We start from the raw sequence: 25,551 nt of genomic DNA, 5'->3' as shown, positions 1-25,551 counted from the left end.
AGGCTCGTTCTGCTGTTTAGCAATGCCGTGTGATTCGCAGGCTTGTTCTGTTTAGCAATGCCGTGCGATTCGCAGGCTCGTTCTGCTGTTTAGCAATGCCGTGTGATTCGCAGGCTTGTTCTGTTTAGCAATGCCGTGCGATTCACAGGCTCGTTCTGCTGTTTAGCAATGCCGTGCGATTCGCAGGCTCGTTCTGCTGTTTAGCAATGCTGTGCGATTCGCAGGCTCGTTCTGCTGCTTAGCAATGCCGTGTGATTCGCAGGCTCGTTCTTCTGTTTAGCAATGCTGTGTGATTCACAGGCTCGTTCTGTTTAGCAATGCCGTGTGATTCGCAGGCTCGTTCTGCTGTTTAGCAATGCCGTGCGATTCACAGGCTCGTTCTGTTTAGCAATGCCGTGCGATTCGCAGGCTTGTTCTGCTTAGCAATGCCGTGCGATTCGCAGGCTCGTTCTGCTTAGCAATGCTGTGTGATTCGCAGGCTCGTTCTGTTTAGCAATGCCGTGCGATTCACAGGCTCGTTCTGCTGTTTAGCAATGCCGTGTGATTCGCAGGCTCGTTCTTCTGTTTAGCAATGCCGTGCGATTCGCAGGCTCGTTCTGTTTAGCAATGCCGTGTGATTCGCAGGCTCGTTCTGTTTAGCAATGCCGTGTGATTCGCAGGCTCGTTCTTCTGCAAGATTCCAAAATGAAATCTGGTAAAACTACATTTTTCACTCTGTAGCATTTAAAAGGAAAAAAGGTTAGACTGCTTACCAACTGCCAGTCCAGGGTCACTGTTCATGGTCTGAACAATTTCTCTACCCTGTAAAATTGAAAAAAACTTACTTAGGAAAAGTGCTGTCATATCATTTGTTGAAACTATTGCATATCAAGGACTCTGTACACAATTATACTACTGCATATCGAGGGCTCTACACAATTATACTACTGCATATCGAGGGCTCTACACAATTATACTACTGCGTATCGAGGGCTCTACACAATTATACTACTGCATATCGAGGGCTCTACACAATTATACTACTGCGTATCGAGGGCTCTACACAATTATACTACTGCATATCGAGGACTCTACACAATTATACTACTGCATATCGAGGGCTCTACACAATTATACTACTGCATATCGAGGGCTCTACACAATTATACTACTGCATATCGAGGGCTCTACACAATTATACTACTGCATATCAAGGACTCTGTACACAATTATACTGAAAGGGTTTTATTAGGGCTGTCCAGATTCCCTTTAATGTGTTTTAAGTCAGCAGGTATAAATTCAATTAGAGAGAAAGAAATGATGCTTTTCCCATCATTTGCAAGCTAAGTGCGAATCACTGATAAAAAGACAATGTCTTCTGGCAGTGTGAATAGATATAAAATGATCTAATAGCTTTCAGAACCTAATCTTAAAACAACTCTTTGTCCTACCGTAGATTAGGGTTCGACTCACTGGTTTTATTTCATGAATATACAGGAAGCGTCAACAACAATATTCAAGGAACGCAATGGAATGTTTATCTATGTAACACAATCTAACAAGAGCGAGTAAGTGTGCGTTTGTGTTAATCTTCAGAATGGAGTTTGCGATGGCCCAGATGCAGGCAAAACATTACTGAAACCTTCTGCATAACCTATGTGGAATGCTTTAGTCCTATTGAAAGCAGCGCAAATTGCACTGAATGTTAATTGCAGACGTTCTGTCCCCAGGTCCGCTGGACACACCCTGCCCCTCCTGACGATTTAGTTACATTTGAATCAATTAAAGCCGATACAACACTGGTGTGAATTTTCATTCCAAAGTTGCAGATAGCATCAACTCTTGCAGGAATACATAGAACGGAAAGCTTTTTCAAGAATGAGTCCATTCATAAATTCATATTCATTGGACTCACCTTGTCCACCTGCTGTCTTAATACACGTTGAAGGGGATTGCATGGAGAGTATCAGCACAGCCATGCCTGAAACCTCCTGTGCCTCGTAATGTCTTACCTGATTGAGGACCACCCAGTAGGGATCAATCTGGGCGTCTCCTTCAGGGTCAAGAACCACAGTCTGATAGGCTCGGAAGTCAGTCAGTGTGATCTCGGCGTTCTCTGGACACACGTCAATGGTGTCTATAACTGTGTCATTGTCAAAGTCATGCTCGCATATGTTACCAACACCGTCCCCTGCATCAGAGAAGAGCAACACAATGTCACACCAATGTCCCGCTGCAATGTCTCAAAAACAATGCGCATGTACAGAGTTCTTCATTTTTATTATTTTTGAGAAATAATAATTCATATGCTCAGTCTAATCAGACTCCAGCTGCCTGTTCCAGGAAGCGATTCCCACATGCTCTCATATATTCTGCATGCAAACCAGCTGCAAGCTGGACCCCGTCTGAGGGTTTATCAGTTTCTGCCATTTCTAATGCACCTTTAAAAGCTCAAATGATTTTGATTCCACACCCTCCTCTAACAATTACAGACTTTTCAAAACTGTAGATCTGCTTTGATTTTGTATTTCCACTTGCATTTGATTTTTTGCTCAGATAAGTGTTGCTAAGTAAACAGTCACAACATCTGCTCTTTATGAACTTCTTTGTGGTTCATTTTGGTCTTTTATCGACAGACTAGGGTGCTACTTTATTAAACAACAGGGTGGATTCAATTGATGGCAGACGGACACAGTCGGGTCTGTGTATTCAGCTGATATAAATACTATTGAAATCGTTAGGATTTGTTTGCAAAGTCTGTAAGAATATGTAAAGCAGTAGGGAGGCTCCTGCAGTATAAAGACATATAAAGGACGATCCTTCACTGTTGAATCAGTTGAATCAACCCCATGGATTGTTACCGTCGGAATCCTCCTGCCTGGGATTCGGAATGAGTCTGCAGTTGTCAGGTCCAGGAGGAAGCTCATCTGGGATTCCGTCTCCATCATCATCATCGTCACACTCATCTCCCAGCCCGTCCCGGTCGGTGTCCAGCTGGGAGCTGTTGATGACGGTGGGGCAATTATCCCGAGAGTCCTGGTGCCCATCCCCATCGCTGAGGAACCAGGGACACACAATGCAGTGTTTAAGAAGTCACCTTCACTGAGGAACCAGGGACACACAATGCAGTGTTTAAGAATAAAGCAGGTATATGGAGTGTTTTTTACCTGTCCTTATTCGTGTCACATGAGTCTCCAACAAGATCATTGTCCATGTCCAGCTTTCGAAATACAAGAGAAGGGAGTAGTGTGTCACACAGATGCATGTCTGACTGTGACTAGATTAAGGCAAAATGAATTATACAAAGGCTTACAGTGGAAACCTCTTGCCCTGAGTGTTAAAACAGTGAGAGAGCTTTGTTACTCACTAGAAGCCTCATTTTCAGCTCAAGGGATACCATTTTCTACTATAAGGTTACAACTACAGTTTTATTAAATTTGTGATGTTGGTGCGCATTAGTGTTTTGTAATTCGAATATTTAAAAAAAATCACTTCAGAATAGTGCTGGGACAAATATTCCAATATTCCAACAAACACTGCTGAAATATTTGTGACACAAATGACCATGGTCGTATTTATTCATATAACAGACTTTATAAATACGTTTTTCAAAAGGAAACTAATTCATAATGAGGGCTGAAATACACATTCTACTGCACAGAAAAGTGTTCCTCCACTTTTGTAAGTAATTTGGTTACCGGATTTATTGGATGACATTGAGATGTATGAATTATACTTAGTTTTGTAGCGAATTCAAAATTGTATTCAAATGAATGTTAAATTTTGAAAGAATATTCAAACATGAATAACCTGTTTGTCCCATTTCTACTTTAGAAGAAAACTTTCAATACAGAGAGATTTACTTTTGCATCATTTAAACAGGGATAGAAATAAGGCTTCTATTGCATAGCAGTTTCAGCCAGTGCAGGTTTTACTACGAGCTTGATTACCCACAGTGCATAGGTAACAAGCTCCATTGTGTCTTACTAAATTCATAATAAAACCAGGAATGGATCAAACTGCTATGCAATGGGAGTCTTATGTTCATCCCTGGTAAATCCACACTATAAATTGACAACTGACAATTGGCTGGTTTGGGACACTGTATTTGCTAACAGGGTTGCAAGTTACTGTATAATCCACGGGTTGAATAAATGGTACAATACACATGGGTGTTTATATATTGTTGTTCCGACCTGGTCTGGATTCCGGTCGTCAGGACAGCTGTCACAGGCGTCCCCAACCCCATCCCCGTCTCTGTCCCGCTGATCCGTGTTCAGAACCTTCTCACAGTTATCAAGAGCGTTCCGGATTCCTGGAATAAACGGCACACACATCTGTGCTTTCAGTAAGGGATCAACAACCATTATTTTCTTACTGATTCAACACTTTGAGTTGTTTATGCCACTTACTACACTTCTTCCTAACTGATACTTGTTGAGATTCAATATTGTTAATTTGTTTTTTGCTCGTTTGTTATGCTTACTGTAATTCAAACAGTTAAAATGATTGTCTCTCATATTGTGGGAATGTTGCCATGAGTTCCTCCGAGTTTGAAATCCCACTCACATAGACAAATGTGTCTGCTGTAAATGAAGATAGTAGCTTGAACAGGAAAGTGGCTTTAGAAAAATAAAAATGCAAAAAACAAAGCAAAGTGAACCGGGAACGGAGAGTAAAGTTACTGTCAAACCAAAAACAGATGCAGACCTAAATAACATTGGATTTTGGCAAAATAAGTGGGCTGTAAGCTTGTTTGAAAAACAGAAATTAAATAAATGCAAAAGCAATATGAAATATGATATGCTAAACTGAAATCGCAAGCCTGTATGCTTAGTGTTACTCTTGAAATGTGTAATACTCTAATGAACTCATTGTTGAAAGGATTGTTGAGTAATAAAATGGTGATCGCTTTTCTATTGACGTGTTCTGTGGTTTTGTTGACAAATCAACTATATATCTGCGCCGCACTGCCCTTCTCTTCAAAACTACACAGCCACTTAGTTAGATTCAATCAAAAGACCAAAGGTGACAGAAATGTTTCAACACAGGAATAATCTTCAGGCTACTGTTTCAAAAACGGATTTGTCAAATTAGACCAGTTTCAAACCAGGATATAGCAAGCATCACACAAGAATGTGGGTGTGATTTTTAGGGGTTCGTATGAATAGTGGCTGAGTTCACCAATGCCCCGTTTCCACTGTGTTCCTGTACCTGACCCTTGAAGAGCACTGAAAGCCCTGTTTATACTGTGTGTCTTGAAACTACAGCCAGGTAACATATCTGAGTCTGGCCGTGGGCCAAAGCAGAGCGAGGGCGGGGCACCAGTGTCAACCCGTGACGTATCACCCCGTCTCAACCCGTGATGTGGAATCAACCAGTGTTTGGAATTGCATTGACTGTTTTAATTATTTATTACTTTTGTATTGTCTGCTGTGTTATTGGTATTGAATGTAATGGAATAAGAAATCTAAAGGTTACATTCATGAAAATAGGGAAAGATACATTCCTTTTTGCACCTTTGTTGAGTTTTGCACGATAAGTTTAGGAATTGATATTATTTTTGTATTCTATTATTTGTGTTTCTATGTATTATTTGAGATGTGGGTGTGATTTGAAATGTATTTGAGAGTGATTTGTATTTCATTTGATTTGTTTTATGGAGATGGTGAGCTACCATCACCCTTTTTCTCTGGAAGTATCTTTTTCGTGAGTAAGATTTGTGGACTGTGACTATTAACAACTAAGCTAACTTTCTTGGATACGGTGCCCCAGCATTCTACACACAGCCCTTACACACTGACGTGGCAGGAGCGCTAGTCTACTCGTGGTAATCCCACCTTTAATTTAGTTTTAATAGCTTCTTCCTCGTCACCACTCTTAGCTCATCCTAACCATCATCTTCTACTCTTATACTTTCTCTGCTGCTCCACCTCAATTCCATTAATCATGCATTCCTTCCATCTTCTGGTAAGTTTTGAAGTGACCGCCTTGAAACACGTCATAACGTAGGGCTACGCATTTTCATCAGTGAGTCAGCAATGGACCTGCAGTGGAAATGTACCCAACCCGAACCTACCCATACCTGGGCGGCCTATGTACGTGTCGGGTACGACAGTGGAAACATAGTACAAGAGAACAATATCAGTGTTTCAGCTCCCTGCATATCCCATCTGCTTACTGAGCCGATACAGCATGTGCAACACAAGCGCCCTGTTCTACAGGCATTAGTGTACAACACACATAACAACACTGACTTCTCAAAGCAAAATGTGTCCATTAGAAGACCACATTGATGCTATTAGTAAAGAAAGACTAACAGTGTTTAAATTTAGAAAATAATAAGAATTTAGAGAGATTCTCGAACCTCAAGGCAAGTTCTCTGTCCATTGGGCTACAGCAAGCAGCTCAGCAAGCCACTCAGGTTTGTGCCTGCAGCAGACGCTGGTCTGGAAACAGCACACTGGTATTGTGCACTCGCCCCAGTATTGATCTGGTTATTGCACTAAAGCTCCCAGCTGTCCACTAAGGAAATGTGCACTGGATTGGCATACCATCTCCGTCTATGTCATCATCGCAGGCGTCCCCCTTGCTGTCCCCGTCAGTATCTCGCTGGTCGTTGTTGTTAATGAGTCGGCAGTTATCACAGGCGTCCCCGAAGGCGTCCTGATCCACGTTCCTCTGGTTCACATTGGGCACCAGCACACAGTTATCCTGCATGAGACGTATCCTATTGTTAGCACTGGAACTGCAGAGGACGTACCCTAGCATTGAAACTGCATGAGATGTATCCTATTGTTAGTATTGGAACTGCAGAGGACGTACCCTAGCATTGAAACTGCATGAGATGTATCCTATTGTTAGCATTGGAACTGCAGGGGACGTACCCTAGCATTGAAACTGCATGAGATGTATCCTATTGTTAGCATTGGAACTGCAGGGGACGTACCTGTTGTGTGCAGCAGCCTCATCGCCACCACTCACGCTTCCTAGTGTTCAAGATTCTGGTCCTGTGACTGTGCAGGTTATTGTTTTCTTAAACTATAGTTTAATCAATACATTACAGTAGCTGTCTCAATGTACTGCTACTAGTTAATTGTATTGCGTAGCTTCAAATTACATTTCTTTCATTGTTTTTTTATTTGTTTATTTGTTTTTTTAACTTTATGATGTTTGAAATCATCCCGAGTGGTTCTTCTTGCAATTAGATATTCCACAAATATTGCTTATTTTTTATATAAATCTGTGTTCAGGTTCTTTGACTGAGTCCAGAGCTGCTCTGGTTGCCTGCCATAAGTAATGCAACGAAGGCTAGATCAGTCAAGTGTCTTCTTATCAGTACAGCACAATCTAGTGTACTGCAGGGTATTGACTGCAAACAAAGCAGCATGGCAGCAAGACGCTGGCTGATCTAGCCTGGGCTACATATATGTATGGCTGGCAGGCAGCTAGACCTGAAGAGCACAGTGTTTGAATCATTGCAGTAAGAACCACTGTGTGGTGAGATGAACTGACCTCCATGTTCAATATCCCGTCTCCATCAGCGTCCTCATCACAGGCATCTCCAATCCCATCACTGTCTGCATCCTCCTGGCCTGAGTTCGGCACGGTCAGGCAGTTATCCTGGAAGACAACCGAATGTACCGTCACTGCACACGCTAACACAGACACACTGCATACAACAGGATCCAGTGCTCTACCATCACTGCACACACTAACACTGACATACTGCATACAACAGGATCCAGTGCTCTACCATTACTGCACACACTAACACAGGCACACTGCATACAACAGGATCCAGTGCTCTACCATCACTGCACACACTAACACAGACACACTGCATACAACAGGATCCAGTGCTCTAACATCACTGCACACACTAACACTGACACACTGCATACAACAGGATCCAGTGCTCTAACATCACTGCACACACTAACACAGACACACTGCATACAACAGGATCCAGTGCTCTACCATCACTGCACACACTAACACAGACACACTGCATACAACAGGATCCAGTGCTCTACCATCACTGCACACACTAACACAGACACACTGCATACAACAGGATCCAGTGCTCTACCATCACTGCACACACTAACACTGACACACTGCATACAACAGGATCCAGTGCTCTAACATCACTGCACACACTAACACTGACACACTGCATACAACAGGATGCAGTGCTCTAACATCACTGCACACACTAACACAGACACACTGCATACAACAGGATCCAGTGTTCTACCATCACTGCACACACTAACATAGACACACTGCATACAACAGGATCCAGTGCTCTACCATCACTGCACACACTAACACTGACACACTGCATACAACAGGATCCAGTGCTCTACCATCACTGCACACACTAACACAGGCACACTGCATACAACAGGATCCAGTGCTCTACCATCACTGCACACACTAACACAGGCACACTGCATACAACAGGATCCAGTGCTCTAACATCACTGCACACACTAACACAGACACACTGCATACAACAGGAAGCCAGTGCTCGGAAATGCCTGTCTGGGTGTCTTGGTTAATTGTGCAATAGCTAGCACTGTGTGACCCTATAGTGGCAGAATGTAATAGAAACAGGTTAAAATTGCAAAAGAAGTCATCCTCCTAGTATTTTATATTATTATTATTATGTATTTCTTAGCAGACGCCCTTATCCAGGGCGACTTACAATTGTTACAAAATATCAAATTATTTTTACATACAATTACCCATTTATACAGGTGGGTTTTTACTGGAGCAATTTAGGTAAAGTACCTTGCTCAAGGGTACAGCAACAGTGTCCCCGACCTGTGATCGAACCCACAACCCTCTGGTCAAGAGTCCAGAGCCCTAACCACTACTCCACACTGCTGCCCTACTACGCCACACTGCTGCCCTAACTGGAAGCATTGTTTGACTAAAAACTTGATAAATGCTGTTAAAATATAAATACTAAAAGAAACGTAATAAATTCAGTGGCAAACATTTTCAATGTTTTGAAGACATTACCTTCTGACAGGGTGTCTCTGGACATGGCAGCTTCTCATCAGGGAATCCATCAATATCAGTGTCTTCTCCACACATGAAGCCATTCCCTGCCCATCCAACACCACACTGCGGAGAAACCATTCAATAAGAGGGTGTTATTATACAGTCACCTGTGTGATATCTTTATTAACACGCCTTGTGAGTCACCTTCAATATTAAGACCTCTCCTGTATTCAGTATTAAAGCCACTAGCTGCAGACCCAAACATATAAAGCCTCTGTTAAATAACCTCTTAATCAGACTCACATGCTGTAGATTATTTTTAACAAATCCTCTGATAACTTCGATGCAACATAATGTAATACACTGGGAACATTTTAATAATCAGAATCCTAAGATAAGTCATTTTCAATCTCTTCAGCAGTAAGACCCTCCTCCCCCCATTAGACTCTTGACTGGACCTAATAGCAAGTTGCATTTTAAATACAACTCTGGAATTAAAAGCTGCTGTTGTTTCCTCGTGCATAAATGTGTCCTGTTCTGCACTGTAGTGTATATCCCTCAATCAGACCACGTGGCCTACACCACAGGAAGTGCTTCTTTTATCTGTAGTACTGAAAAATCCCAAACTGACGTTACAAGGAAGCAAAAAGATTTCAATCACATGACAGCGTTTCTAAACACAGTTGTTTCTGTGAATGCGACCCAGTGTTCAGTAATATTTGTCCTATCCTCACAGTGCAGGTGACTGCTCCGTCTCTCTGAGGGATGCACTGTGCGTTCCTGTGGCAAGGGCTGGGCTGTCCATTCACACAGCCCTGCTTTGCCCGACAGCCTTGCCTCTGGTCTCCGATATAGCCAGATTTGCAGGGGCCGCACCTGAAGGATCCCTGCTCAGAACACAGAGACACAGACAGACAGGTGGGGAATGCTTTAGTTGAATTAGACACAATGTAGGATTCAGAACGCCTTCATAAAGGCTATATATAACTGCGTGCAGAATTCTTCAGAATCACTCTGAGAACGCACATAACATGCATGTAAGTAGGCATTTTAAATGCTAGTATGTGAGTTAATGTTACAACTCACATATGAGAAATCAACAAATCACAGTGGAGGGTTTGTGACAATCCCAGAACATCTCATCCTGTGTATAACTGTCACCCCCTGCATAGAACATACAGCATCACGTTTACCTGTCTGATGGTTCCTGGGTATACCTTTGTTTTGTGATGTATAGTAAGTTAATGTGTTGAGTATAGGGTGTCTTTTATTGTCTAAGAGATTCACAAGATGACATCTCTTAGACACCTTACACACAACATGCTAACTTAAACCCCTTTTACTAGCTCAGAGGGAGGGGCAGCCCTTCCAATAAAATGACGATACTACTTCTAATCAGTACATTTTGACCAGGCCCTGACCCTAATGTTTCCCTTTATTATTTGTACCTGTGTGTTGGAGCAGATAGAGTTGGCAACACAGCCCCCATTGCGACCATCCTCACATTCATTCACATCACTGCAAACCTGCACAGGAAACAATGTCACACAAACATTAACAGGGCTAGTTATGCTTAAATAATATTTGTGTTTCCAAAATACATCACTTAGTCATCTCAAAACAAATACTCTTCCTGGCACCTTTATTAGGATATGTACCGAATACTGGGTTGGGCAACGTTTGCCCTGACCACAGCCTTGACACGAAAAACGAATCCATGCTTTGGTGTCTTCCTGACTTGACTATTGCAATGCTCTATTCACTGGGCTTCCGGGTCACGCCATAAATCACCTGCAGCTGATACACAATGCAGCTGCTGGGCTTCACTGCAGCTGATACACAATGCAGCTGCTGGGCTTCACTGCAGCTGATACACAATGCAGCTGCTAGGCTTCACTGCAGCTGATACACAATGCAGCTGCTGGGCTTCACTGCAGTTGATACACAATGCAGCTGCTGGGCTTCACTGCAGCTGATACACAATGCAGCTGCTAGGCTTCACTGCAGCTGACACACAATGCAGCTGCTGGGCTTCACTGCAGCTGATACACAATGCAGCTGCTAGGCTTCACTGCAGCTGATACACAATGCAGCTGCTAGGCTTCACTGCAGCTGATACACAATGCAGCTGCTGGGCTTCACTGCAGCTGATACACAATGCAACTGCTGGGCTCCTCAGAAGAACGAAAAAAAGAGACCATATAACTCCTGTGCTGGCTTCACTGCACTGGCTCTCAGTGAAGTTCAGAGTTGATTTTAAAATTGCACGTCTGACTTATGAAGCACGTGGAGGTCTGGCACCAGATTATATAAAGGAGCTTCTAGTCACAGATATACCTTCTCGTGATTCAAGGTCATCTCATGCAGGCCTCTGTGCTCCCACAAGTGTGCACAAGAAGGGAGAGAGCTTTTAGTCACTGTGGACTGCACTGCCACATACCAGAGGTGCTACATCAGTTGATGACTTTAAGTCAATATCGAAAACGTACATTTTTAGATTAGTTTTTTTCTTTAATTTCTATACAAATGTATTATATGTTTGGATTTTCTCCTGTTTTTTATATGAGCTTTTTTTCTTTAATTTCTATACTCATGAATTGTATTTTGATTTTCTTCTGTTTGATATACTTTTTGTATGTAAGGCTCTATATAAATAAAGTAGTGATTGATTGATTGATTGATTGATTGATTGACATGGCACAGAGTCCACAAGGTGTCTCAAGGGCTCCATTCATGTGATTGGTGCGGAAGGCAGAGGGTGCGCTTTTCAAATTCCTCCCAGACTTGCTCAGCTGGATTGAAATACAGGGATTGTGGTGACTCTGTCATCAGGGTTCAAGTGCAGCATGGTTGGGTGGACATGATCCACAGCATTGCTTTACTACAGCCTTCATTCAGCCTTGATCCACAGCATTGCTTTACTACAGCCTTCATTCAGCCTTGATCCATAGCATTGCTTTACTACAGCCTTCATTCAGCCTTGATCCACAGCATTGCTTTACTACAGCCTTCATTCAGCCTTGATCCACAGCATTGCTTTACTACAGCCTTCATTCAGCCTTGATCCACAGCATTGCTTTACTACAGCCTTCATTCAGCCTTGATCCACAGCATTGCTTTACTACAGCCTTCATTCAGCCTTGATCCATAGCATTGCTTTACTACAGCCTTCATTCAGCCTTGATCCACAGCATTGCTTTACTACAGCCTTCATTCAGCCTTGATCCACAGCATTGCTTTACTACAGCCTTCATTCAGCCTTGATCCATAGCATTGCTTTACTACAGCCTTCATTCAGCCTTGATCCACAGCATTGCTTTACTACAGCTTTCATTCAGCCTTGATCCACAGCATTGCTTACTAAAGCCTTCATTCAGCCTTGATCCACAGCATTGCTTTACTACAGCATTCGTTCAGTCCTCCACAGTAATCGAGGGACCCAGGATATACCAGGAGAACATGCCCCTAATAAAGTGGCCAGGCAGTGTCTGTTTCTATCAAAGTGATTTATTGTGACTATGTCCAGTCTATCTGTGTTGCTCTATAAATGGCTACCTGCTTGTTTGCTCTTGCGAAGGACAGGCCGACTCCCTCCAAGGTGGGCCCCGAGTATCCAGCAGGACAAGGGCCACAGCGGAATCCGGGAGCTGTGTTCATGCAGCGCACGGCGGGGTGGCAGGGGCTCATAGTGCACTGGAGAGACAAACTACACTTAGACCAGAAGAGCACAAAAACTTAAAAAACCTTACGAAAGAGAGGCCGCCATTTGGCAACCAGTGCTCGTATCCTATAGCTGATTGACCTCTTGAAGAGCCCAGTAATTCAGCATCAACAACATGGCTAAGTAACCCATCCCATCCCCGCAGCACTCTCCTTGTGAAGAAGGGTCTCCTACCCCCTGTCCTAATTATGTCTACCTTGTTTTTAACTGTGTCCTTTGATCCTGTACTGTGCTTAAAGTGTTGGTTTGGGTTAACTTTTCAATGCCTTTTAAGATTTTAAAAAACCAATCAAGTCCCCCCTTTATTCTTTGATCAAGGCTAAATAAATTCAGTTACTTCATCTTCATAGCTGAATACTCCTGGGATTAGTCTGGAATTGAACACAGTACTGTAAGCGTGGTCTCATCAGTGCATTATACAACCTCATCATAACTTCTTGATCTATATGAAACACTTTTAGCTATATACCCAAGTATTTGCTTGTCTGCAGCGAGGAGTCTATTACAACGCCAAGCTCATTCTTTTGCTGGGATACAGCCACAGCACACAGGCATGTGACCAGCCAGCGCGCGGGCGTGTGACCAGCCAGGACGTGGAGCATGTGACGAGCCAGCGCACGGGTGTGTGACAGGCCAGCGTGCGGGCATGTGACCAGCCAGCGCGCGGGCGTGTGACGAACCAGCACGCGGGGCGTGTGACGAACCAGCGCGCGGGCGTGTGACCAGCCAGCATGCGGGCGTGTGACGAACCAGCACGCGGGGTGTGTGACGAGCCAGCACACGGGGCGTGTGACGAGCCAGAACGCGGGGCGTGTGACGAGCCAGAACGCGGGGCATGTGACGAACCAGCACGGGGGGCGTGTGAGGAGCCAGCAGACGGGGCGTGTGACGAACCAGCACACGGGGCATGTGACGAGCCAGCACGCGGGGTGTGTGACGAACCAGCACGCGGGCCTGTGACGAACCAGCACACGGGGCGTGTGACGAGCCAGCACGCGGGGCGTGTGACGAACCAGCACATGGGGCGTGTGACAAGCCAGCACACGGGCCGTGTGACAAGCCAGCACACAAGGCGTGTGACGAGCCAGCACGCTGGGCATGTGACGAACCAGCACGCGGGCGTGTGACGAGCCAGCACGCGGGGCGTGTGACGAACCAGCACACGGGGCGTGTGACAAGCCAGCACACAAGGCGTGTGACGAGCCAGCACGCGGGGCATGTGACGAGCCAGCACGCGGGCGTGTGACGAGCCAGCACGCGGGGCGTGTGACGAACCAGCACACGGGGCGTGTGACAAGCCAGCACACGAGGCGTGTGACGAACCAGCACAGGGGGCGTGTGACAAGCCAGCACACAAGGCGTGTGACGAGCCAGCACGCGGGGCATGTGACGAACCAGCACGCGGGCGTGTGACGAGCCAGCACGCAGGGCGTGTGACGAGCCTTGGTTCATTTTTATGGTGCCTTGTAGGAGTCCAGGAGCTACTCTTTAGTTCTAGTTGCCATAGATGTAGATATCTGTGCCTTTACAGTGAAATAGTAAAACAAATATGAAAATGTACCTTGAAGCTTGTTGGAGGTAAAACATATCATGCAAATATAAACAGTAACTCTTTAACCTGAAGAAGAAATGTTACATTAAAAACATATACATTGTGGCTATTGCAGTTCACAGTAACATCTGTAATAAACCAGACTGTTTTATTTCCACCCCTGTGGTAATGGTAGACTCTCTACCTCATCAATATCAGTGCAGTGTGTTCCGTTTCCCAGCATGCCGTTGGGACAGGCGGCACACTTAATCCCTGCAGCCGTCTCCATGCACGGCACGCCGGGGTGGCACGGGCTCGGCACACAGGTCTGTCGGGGGGCGGGCTTTGGGGGGTCGACCCGGTCATTGTGAATCCCTGCAGGAAACAAATGTCAGAACCAGTGAGAGCATTGTCTCCGCGTTCCAGGTAACGGGACCCCACCTGGAGCTCACTTTATAAACGGGGTGCACCTTTTTGCCAACCCAAGAAGCCAGTGCTCAGAGGTTATATAGCAATAGGCTACGAAAAGAAAAATGAAGTAACAATGCATCTTCCAACAGAGCAGAAGTTCAGTAACAGCATGTAACGATCTGGGATGGTGTGGCAATGTGCCCCGCCCCTGTGTGCAATTGTGTGTTATGTGTTGTATGTTGCGTGTGTAAATGTTGGTGTATAGTCATTGGTACACGGGATATAAACGGGTCTGTGTTTCACGTGTATTTAAAAAGTGTAGATTTGTATTTAGGCACGGGATTGCACATCACGCACGTGCATTTAAAATATAATATGTGAACACGGGGTTTCACGTAATGAATTCACGTGCTGGGATTCAAGTGAGTAATTAATTAGTAATTGAATCCCAGCACAACAGTATAAATAGATGCACGTTTAGTCACTCGTAGTTAGGTGTTCGGTGAGTGGAGAACGAGTGTGGAGAAGGAGAAATTAAATAATAAGAAAGAACGTAAATATAAAAGTGAATAACTGTCTCACTCACCGTGTTTCGTTTGTCTGTCTGTTTACTGTGTAGTCTGTTTTGTTTGTCTTTTTATTTTGGCGTGTAGTGCCGTGTCCCGTGTTTTTGTGTTTAAAACCTTTTATTTTCTGTTCTGTTTATTAAATGCTGAGCGCGATCACGCGCCCAGCTTATACCAAACCCCAAGTCTCTCTGTATTCCTTCCTGCTTCTGGTCTGACGCCACCCACTCCGGCCGTCTTTGTGACACGTGGTGTCCTGCGTGGGATCGACAGCGCCTCCAGGACTCAGGCCAGAGCAGGAACCGCAGTTTGGATTTAAAAAAGAAGAAAAAAAAAAAATGGCAGAAGACGCCATCAAAGTGCGGGACTGGATGCTGGAAAATGCTGGGCTGGAGGCCCAGTCTATCCCAGTAGTCGTCCAGTTCCTGCGATTTATGGATAGGGAGCGATGGGAGGCATATGCGAGGGAACAGACCGTAAGCACCTGGGAGGAAGGTGTGGGGTTGGTCCTCAGCTACCTGGAAGCAGTTATAAGTGGAACAGCAGCCCAGGTAGCAGGTCCACCAGCAGAGGAAGAATGCCTGCTGTCCCCGTCTCCACCAGCAGAGGAAGAATGCCTGCTGGTTTTGCCTCCACAGCCCAAGCGGGAGGAGCCTGAGCGTCCACAGCCCAAGCGGGAGGAACCCGAACGTCCTACGCCTGAGTGGGAGGAGCCCGAACGTCCTACGCCTGAGTGGGAGGAGCCCGAACGTCCTACGTCTGAGTGGGAGGAGCCCGAACGTCCTACGCCTGAGTGGGAGGAGTCGGTGCGTCCACAGCCCAAAAGGGAGGAGTCGGTGCGTCCACAGCCCAACAGGGAGGAGTCGGTGCGTCCACAGCCCAACAGGGAGGAGTCGGTGCGTCCACAGCCCAACAGGGAGGAGTCGGGGCGTCCACAGCCCAAAAGGGAGGAGTCGGTGCGTCCACAGCCCGAAGAGAGGGAAGTCGGGGATTCCACAGCCCTAGGACCCAAGCTGCCAGCAGAGGGTGAATACCTGCTGGTCCCACCTCCACCAGCAGAGGGTGAATGCCTGCTGGTTCCACCTCCACCGCAGTGGGAGGACTGCTGGCCCCTCCCACCTCCACCAGCAGAGGGTGAATACCTGCTGGTTCCACCACCGCCAGGAGCAGAGGAGCTGGAGCTGCCTCTGCCTCCACCACCGCCAGGAGCAGAGGAGCTGGAGCTGCCTCTGCCTCCACCACCGCCAGGAGCAGAGGAGCTGGAGCTACCTCTGCCTCCACCACCGCCAGGAGCAGAGGAGCAGGAGCTGCCTCTGCTGCCCGTACCTCCGCAGGGAGTACGGTGGCCGGAGCCCCAGAAAGGGGAGCTGCCGGCCACGAAGAAGGGGGAGGAGGTCTGGAGACCACCAACCCCAGCAGCAGTTTCGCTGCCGGAGATCGTGGGGGAGGTCTGGAGACCTGCTCCCACTGCAGCAGTTTCGCTGCCGGAGATCGTGGGGGAGGTCCGGAGACCTGCTCCTACTGCAGCTTCTTCGCTGCCGGCAGTACTGTGGTCGGAGCCCCACCAAAGGGAGCTACCGGCTACAAAGAAGGGGGACGAGGTCTGGAGACCACTTTCCCCAGCAGCAGTTTCGCTGCAGGAGTTCTTGTGGCCGGAGCCCCACAGGAGGGAGCTGCCGGCTACGAAGAAGGGGGAGGTCGGGGCTTTTTCGCTGCAGGACGGGACCAACAGGCTGTCAGCCGTGCCACTACCGGCAGGGGTGCTGACAGCATGGCCAGCCATGGGCCCACTGAAGCCTCCCTTCCCAGCCCGAGACTTTGTCCTGGACTGCTGGGTTTTTAAGGGGGGAGGTGGCCGTTGAGGCCATGTGTGCTGCGCACAAGGGGGGGTATATGTGGCAATGTGCCCCGCCCCTGTGTGCAATTGTGTGTTATGTGTTGTATGTTGCGTGTGTAAATGTTGGTGTATAGTCATTGGTACACGGGATATAAACGGGTCTGTGTTTCACGTGTATTTAAAAAGTGTAGATTTGTATTTAGGCACGGGATTGCACATCACGCAGGTGCATTTAAAATATAATATGTGAACACGGGGTTTCACGTAATGAATTCACGTGCTGGGATTCAAGTGAGTAATTAATTAGTAATTGAATCCCAGCACAACAGTATAAATAGATGCACGTTTAGTCACTCGTGGTTAGGTGTTCGGTGAGTGGAGAACGAGTGAGAGAGAAGGAGAAATTAAATAATAAGAAAGAACGTAAATATAAAAGTGAATAACTGTCTCACTCACCGTGTTTCGTTTGTCTGTCTGTTTACTGTGTAGTCAGTTTTGTTTGTCTTTTTATTTTGGCGTGTAGTGCCGTGTCCCGTGTTTTTGTGTTTAAAACCTTTTATTTTCTGTTCTGTTTATTAAATGCTGAGCGCGATCACGCGCCCAGCTTATACCAAACCCCAAGTCTCTCTGTATTCCTTCCTGCTTCTGGTCTGACGCCACCCACTCCGGCCGTCTTTGTGACAGATGGGCATCTCTGAGGTAGTAGAAGGCCACAAAAACCAAAAAACCTTTGGCAGGCCATGCATTTATTTTAGTGGGCTACAACATAATGCATAACTGAGAAATATTAACTACAATGAATGCAGCACGTCAACATACAATTAACCACGTATTAACAGTGTAAAACTAAAAATGCCCCTTATAGCAAATAACCTTTATAAAAAGTATTTTTTGTTCAATGTGCAGATGAGTAAGCGGTAAATAATTTATCATAACAAAAATAAAAATAAAAAAAGACATCTTTCGAAATGTTTTTTTCTCATGTTGGTATTGCGACGAGACAGGGTTAATGGACAGTCCTTACAAGGACTCTTCGGAACTAAGCGATCACACTGATGTGATTGGCAGCAAAGAAAAGAAACATTCACTGACTGACTGACTGAATGCAGCTCAGAGCCCAAAGGATGTCTGCTCTAGCACTGTAAAAGCAGGGGGTCCCCAGGTTTCTCCCCACATTTATAACCCACCCCTAGTCCCGTACACATCACAGTATCTTGCCAGTCACTCAGTGAAACGTGTGGTTCACGTTAGGCTATATTCCATTGGCACTGCCACCAGGCATTGGGTTTACCTCCATTTTCTTAAGAAATCACGTTGCCACCATGCATGGAAGCCCTGGTTTTCTTTATCTATCTTTGTTTTCTGTAAATGCTTCGCTTCCCATCTGATTCGCGTCCCAGGGGTGAACTGTAGTGATAGGGACCGGGTAATACGTCTTATTTTGCATTGGCCTATTATTTAGAGTTATAACATGTCTTTTTCAATTAGTGAAGTTAGCACTGCATGCAACTGCAAACCGGGACATTGTACACAACATGACAGGTTGGTTAATTAGGTTAGTCTGTGAGCATCTCGTTTCAATAGCTTGACTCACCGCATGCTTCACACTCCATGACCGTGTTCTTCAGAAAAACAATCTCCTTTATCTAATAAAACACAATAAAAAACACAATTCAACAAAAAATAGCCCCATACCGGTAACATGCAATGTGCATTCTATGTGTAGAGGCTGCAAAGAAGGAATCTGAAAATGAGGAAAATGCACACATGGGCCTATGTGTGATTTGATCCCCAAGTAAAAAATAAATCAATTTCTGCAAATACACTCTTCTACGGGTGAAACACTTCCATAGTAAATATTTCATTCTTGGCCGTCACAGGAAGGCAGAATTCTATTCTCTTATAGCCTTGTCCTTTCTGTGTGGTGCAACACATTAACAATAATTACAAAAGCAAATTACTTTTCAAATAATATGGTCAGCTCTGATTGGCCAGCTGACGTGATCTGATTGAATATGATTTTTAAAAATCCATATTGCAAAGTGAGGAGGTCCAGTGACATTCCAGAGAGGGTTACCTTTCATATGATGCCACACATGCAAGCATATACTGTGAGGAAAGCAAGCCTCTTAAAATTCGCAGCTTGTAGACCCTTGGATCAAGGGTCTACAAGCTGGTCCATGATGAAACATTTACTATGGAAGCTTTCTTCTTTAATGAAACTACCACAGAGTATCTTTACACAGAGTAATGTGTCTACTGCCACATGCTTAAACAACCACAATCTTCTGCATGGTGTTTATCAATATGAGATGAACTCAAAGATTACATTGTTTAAAGATGGCGCTCACATTAAAAAACCGAAGCAAAAATAAATACATCATTTGGGCCTACATAGGATTCGATAAACATGGAAAGAATAAGACAAGGTAAATTCTGCAGATATACCATATGGTACTTCCACTAAAGATGAAACGACTCCCACAGGAAATATTTAATTTTTGGCCGTCACTTAGACAACATTCCTCATCTTGCAGACCCTGAGAAAACTAAACCCATTCAAGTGCTTAGTTGGGACCTCGCTTGTAATGTTAGCATTGTATTCCTATGCTTACCTGTTGCTTTAAGAGTTCTTTGATTTCAGACAGAGCTTGATTGGTCTCCTTTATCTGACTGACAATTTGCCCTTCTGTTTTTGGAAGAAAAAAAAAAGAACATTTAAATGTGAAATGTTCTAGTTAAACCAGAGTTCCACGTATGGGTTCAAAGGACTGGGTTTAAAGGACATGGTTCAAAGGACTGGGTTCAAGTTCAGCTGAGAGGATGAGTTTGGTGTCCTGGTCTTCCTGCTTCTATATAAAAGCACAGCTGGGTTTCTGGTATTTACTCACAGACAGATCAAATGGAATTGAAAGGGATACTTTGCAACATCTTCTTTTCCTCACTATGTCATGCCTTACTTGTGTCAGACCCTATTACTGTATGTATGTTCAGTATGATTCTACATGTTTTTTCTCAGGTTATTTTTTACCATGCTGGAATAGTCAAGGTTAAGGTTGATTGTGGGGAAGGGAAGACAGTTGTTCAATTTGTATGTATCGTTCCTAATTTTAGCACTAGTGAGTGTTTTCTCGTTCCAGTGAGACTGAGGTGAGAAGGCATGCTGGTGCTCTGCATGGCACTAAAGCTGTACCTGCTGCATTACCCACCGTGCCACACAGCTGTGCTTCAACCACACCAGAAAGGAGCCTTAAAGAGTAAGTAGTGGGGTTCTGCAAGTCTACCGGTAGCCATAATAGTAGTACAGTATTTCATGTTAGATGCAAGTATATGGAAAACCTCAAGGTGGTATGTAATTCAATATGTTAACGTAACATTATTCAGCAGGTTTCATTCGACTTTATGAAGCAAAATTAGTTCATTCTATAGGGTGATGCAAAACTTTTGGCCATAGCTGTAGATGTTCTAAAGTGTCCATTTCATGTCTCCCTGGTTGAGAGGCTAACCCCATGACAGAACACACCCACAGATGTTACAGTAATCACTGGAGGTCTGTAGAATTTGTTACAAACGTCCCATTTATCATTGTTAGTACTGTATCAAAACAGGCTTCCTGTTGGGTCCCAAAGACCATGTTGCTGATGCTAATAAGTGGTAAGAATTGAAAGTCTTGTTAGAACCCCTTTAAATGATGTCCCAAACAAACTTGATGGGTTGTATCGTAAGGCTGCAAGGTTTGTATTAAATGTTTAAAAATTAATATGTTCAAAAACGGCCAAGTTAGCATAAATGGACTATCCACATAAAGATGTGATATGTACAAAAGGGTCCTCTCACCCAAACTGCACGAGATGACATGTCTAATACAATCAGAGACACCCTACATACCATATATTAACATTTACAATTGGGCTAAGTTTGATCCCCAAATTTTATTGCACTATTAACATTATGAATAAAAGAGCTGAAGCCAAGTTTACCCCAATTGTGTCTACTTAGAGTTAGATACACATAGAAAAATACAATAGACAAAAATAATATTTCATTTCTGGCTATTACCTGTAGGCAGAATTTTCAACTTCTAGCCAATTGTCCTGTAACTGTTTTAAAAGTTCTGGAAATGGTCTGAAGTTTCGATGTGCTGTTTGTTCTGTTACCAATTCAAATGATGCAGCTCTTGCTGTGGCGTTTCCGTTTCTGTCTGTCTGTACATGTTTTGATCTGTGTGTCGCACTTACATGTTTGCATGTATCTGGTAAAGCATGTATTCAGTTATGAAGGAGCTTCATTTCTCATGTATTATTGGGAGTATCAGCTTGCAGGGGTGTATCGAGTCTGTCTGTACATACGTCCGTTTGTCAGTCTGTCATGCTATGTGTCGTGGTCATCAGCAGTTGCTAATACTGGCAGTACTAATTCTCAGTGTTTGCTAGTGGTATACTGAGCCTCATTGTCTCAGCACTCCCATGGGGATTTTGTACTGACATCTCCAAGCCACTCTGTTTCCCCTCCAGCACGTACAGTGTAGCTTCCTGCTGACAGGCTGCCTTCCTCTACCCCCAGGTGAGTTAAATACCCCCTGGGTGTTCTCACATTAGGAAGTGTGCTGTTTTCATTCAAAAACACGGAGAATATATTTACAGAGTGATTTTCAACAGGGGTTCATTTGTCAGAACTCATCTGTAGAACAGGTTTGTAACCTGAATCCTTTGGGACAGATGAATGAATACAGAACGACTGGGGCTGGCTCATTCCTTTTACCTCTGTCTGACCCTCATAGTAAATAGCATGGCTTAATTAGCATTGTATTTATATTAAATGGATAATATGGGGTGCCTCTATATTTGTGGGACTTATTTTAGGGCACTTTTTTTTTTGTTTATAAACTGTTAATAACTAGTTTAAAAACATTAACAAATAGTGTTCATTTTGTGTTACAGTTCATATTAGTGCTGGGACTTCAGTTATCAGTTATGCATTATCTTCAGTTATTTAGTTATGCATTGGTTTACTTTTGATTCAGTCATTTCTAAATTCTGTTTTTATTTATTTATGTATTGCATTTATATAGCGCTTTTTATACAAAAGTATCACAAAACACTGTTCAGTACATAGCAGAAAAAAAGAACAAACCACAATACATTTGTATAGCATGTCACACATACAACTGCCACAATCAGACCATTTAAATAACAGATTTAAATAATAGTATACAATTTTAAAGTTACATTAAAACCCACTAAGATAAGAAAGCCATTTTATAAAAGTGCATTTTTAGTCTTGACTTGAAAACTGTAACGGTCCCCTGACAAACGAAGGCAGAGCATTCCATAATTTTGGAGCTCTACAAGAAAAAGCCCTTCCTCCCGTGTTGCTTTTGTTGGAATAAGGGCAGCAGTGTGGAGTAGTGGTTAGGGCTCTGGACTCTTGACCGGAGGGTCGTGGGTTCAATCCCCGGTGGGGGACACTGCTGCTGTACCCTTGAGCAAGGTACTTTACCTAAAATTGCTCCAGTAAAAACCCAGCTGTATAAATGGGTAATTGTATGTAAAAATAATGTGATATCTTGTAACAATTGTAAGTCGCCCTGGATAAGGGCGTCTACTAAGAAATAAATAATAATAATAACCAGCAGCACCGCATCCTGTGACCTCAGAGTGCGGTTTGGAAGATACAGGAACTAAACCGGGTCCCATAAAATAAAGGGAAGCATCATTTTTTAATTATACTATTTAGTGAAAAGAGGTACGTTATCAAGGTAATGTAAGCATTGATACTGTCAGATGAACTATAAAATATATATATAATATTTTACAAATACAAAATACAGGCTTGGTAAGATTATGGCAAATATTACATCTGAATATAAAATTGTAAAATGAAAATCAATTTAAAAAAAAATCAGACACACTAACAAAAGTTTATATAATATTAGCTCAGATTCTGTATTATTCAATAGCAACTTTTTAATAGAAATCCTAATTATTTCTATTGGAATGTGTCAGTGGTGCCCAGTATTAGGGAATGGAACATACATTCTCTGTTAAATATTGTCTGCTACAATCCGACAGAGGAAAATCAAATCTGTGATAAAGCCTGCTGTTAATAAACATAAAGAACATTCATTTATTTTAATACCGGTAATGCAATCACTGTTAGAACACAAGAACAGCTGATCCATATCCTCACCACTCTGAAAATGACTTGTATCCAGTATTAAATAACAAATGACATAATTATCTAACATATTGAAACTCATAGCAGCTGCCTGAATATTCTGGTGCTACTGTAGATTGCAAAAAAAAAAAATGATCTCAGGAATTTACTCCCTATACAAAACAGCAGCATTTCACTGCTAACAAGATTCGATTCCCCTAAACACCTGAAATACTGCTGGAAATGAATTAACTTGTTTTTTCTTTAAGAAATAAACATACCTGAATCAAGCATTTTAAGTGATCAAAATGAAGAGTGGGTGATTGCATGAGTTCCAATGGAATAGCTAAACATTCTGTTGGAATTCACTACAACACTGGTGCCATTACTATACAGTTATATGTACAAGCATGGTAAAGTATAGGTATGCATTACACAGCCCAGAGAGGTATGGTAAAGCATACTAAAAAGCATGGCAAATCATTGTAAACTATGTAATTCACAGTATAACAGAAAAAAAGTTTGGTAAAACTTTTAAAAACATAATTACTGTTTTTTTTTGTTTTGCTTTGTTTTTTTTACTTTTGTAAGTGATAACTTCAGTTGTAAGAAGCCAATCATTTAAGACCGGTGTTTTTCATTTTACGTTTTAAAAATGAAAAGTAAATTATTAAGAAAAGTTTAAAGAAAATGCTTACAAACAGAAACCTAGTTGATGCAGCGCTCACAAAATACTATTTTAAAATTCATGGAAACACAATTTTCTGAAAAAAATATTGCAATATTACTATAGATTATGTAGCCCAAGTCATGTAAACACAGACAAGTGCAATCTTCAGAAAAAAAAAACATTCTGCTGAGGAATAGCTAAAAAAAAGTGCCAAAAATATAGAAATACAAAAATTAGCTTTCATAAAACCTACCTTTGGATGCTGACAACTGACCTGAAACCAACCGGCCCCCAATATCGAGAGCCATCATCAAAAACAGAAGTTTAAACATGTTCTGTGTTCCTTCAGAAACGAAAAAGAAAAGAATGGTTTCCAAACAGCTCAAGATTCCCTCCTGGCTTTGCAATCTCTGTGCTTAGACTGCCTTGCTTCTTTATATACCCCTTGTGTGTGTGTGTGTGTGTCTGTCTGTCTGACATCATCACTGGCCTGAGCCCTTGTGAGAATCGAATCAATCCTGGACAAGCATCTCTGCTTGAAAGAACCGTGGTGTCAGCTGGCAGCAACCAGGCAGTTTGGACAAGTACTTAAAAGGCAAACAGCATGCTGGGGCACATAGTCACAAGTGTACAAATCTAATGGCAGTTATGATGAGGTTGTATAACGCACTGGTGAGACCACACCTAGAATTCAGTTCTGATCATCACAGCACCAAAAGGACATTGTGGCCCTGGAGAGAGACCACCAAGAGCGACTTCATAACTATATGAAGACTGGGGACAGTGAATCTATTCAGTCTATAACAAGAAAGAATTAGGAGGGACAGGATTGAAGTCTTTAAAATCTTCAAAGGAGTTGACAAAGTGAACCCAAACCAATACTTTAAACTCAGAAACCAGGGCTAGAGGGCACAGTTGGAAATCAAGTGGATGGGCAGAGGGTAGGAGAAACAAAAGGTAAAGGTAGATAAAGTATGGGGTACAAAAAACCATTTCCTCACACATGTGTCATTCATGAAATTTGGTTTACCAGTCTCGTCTCGTTTCCATTTTTCATCACATCCTTGAAATTTATTTGTAAAATGCTTGTGCTCAGCAAGGTTTAAAGCAGTATCTGCTAAAGACCATTGCACGATCATTTTAATAGTTCCACACAAGGGCTTTTTGCATCATTAGTGTGAGACTAAAGGTAAGACAGTGAGATGGATCTGATGATCAGTCTCACCTTCGACACCCGTGCGATCGTCCCTGCTGACAGTGCATTGTGACGGGCTGGTAGAAGTAAAAATGCTGCTATTGACTGATACATCAAGACTCTTCTCTTAATGGGGGAAAACAACAGTAGACATTTATTTTAGTGTGAAATTGAACATGATTGTGGGAAACTGCTATAGGGTTAATCATTGCAAAGCATTCTCTTTGGGCTTTATTAGCAGGCTCTAAACCAAATTGGTTCTGCACACCTGTAAACGGCTGTCCCTCGTGATGAAATATAATGGGAATGTGTTTCAGAATTACATTAGCATGTCTAATTAGCATGTCTTGTGGCTTTTATTCGCATGATTTTCTCTCGTGAGTCTCAGATGTATTGCTGTGGGTGTAGTCTGTGCTCTACGTTTCTCCTAATAGCTTATTTATATTACTGTCTGAATGCGGTTCAGTTCA

General features: G+C 43.4%; 1 protein-coding gene across 1 annotated transcript; it reads right to left on the bottom strand.

Annotated features, from left to right (window-relative positions):
- Positions 1-664: 664 nt before the first annotated feature.
- On the bottom strand, positions 665-24,279 carry LOC131721077 (thrombospondin-4-like). Its single transcript, XM_059014236.1, has 15 exons — positions 24,140-24,279; positions 19,676-19,749; positions 18,655-18,706; positions 14,452-14,621; positions 12,550-12,687; positions 10,443-10,520; positions 9,729-9,881; positions 9,013-9,117; positions 7,495-7,602; positions 6,534-6,693; positions 4,176-4,294; positions 3,147-3,199; positions 2,841-3,034; positions 1,992-2,170; positions 665-801 (listed from the first exon to the last, which is right to left on the bottom strand). Exons 1-15 carry the CDS (start codon positions 24,216-24,218, stop codon positions 724-726), a joined length of 1,740 nt encoding a protein of 579 aa, XP_058870219.1. The 5' UTR covers positions 24,219-24,279; the 3' UTR covers positions 665-723.
- Between the last annotated feature and the right edge of the window lie 1,272 nt (positions 24,280-25,551).

Source organism: Acipenser ruthenus, chromosome 47, assembly GCF_902713425.1.
Source record: "Acipenser ruthenus chromosome 47, fAciRut3.2 maternal haplotype, whole genome shotgun sequence".
NCBI classification, from domain to species: Eukaryota; Metazoa; Chordata; class Actinopteri; order Acipenseriformes; family Acipenseridae; genus Acipenser; species Acipenser ruthenus.
This window is presented reverse-complemented; position numbering and strand designations above follow the sequence as displayed.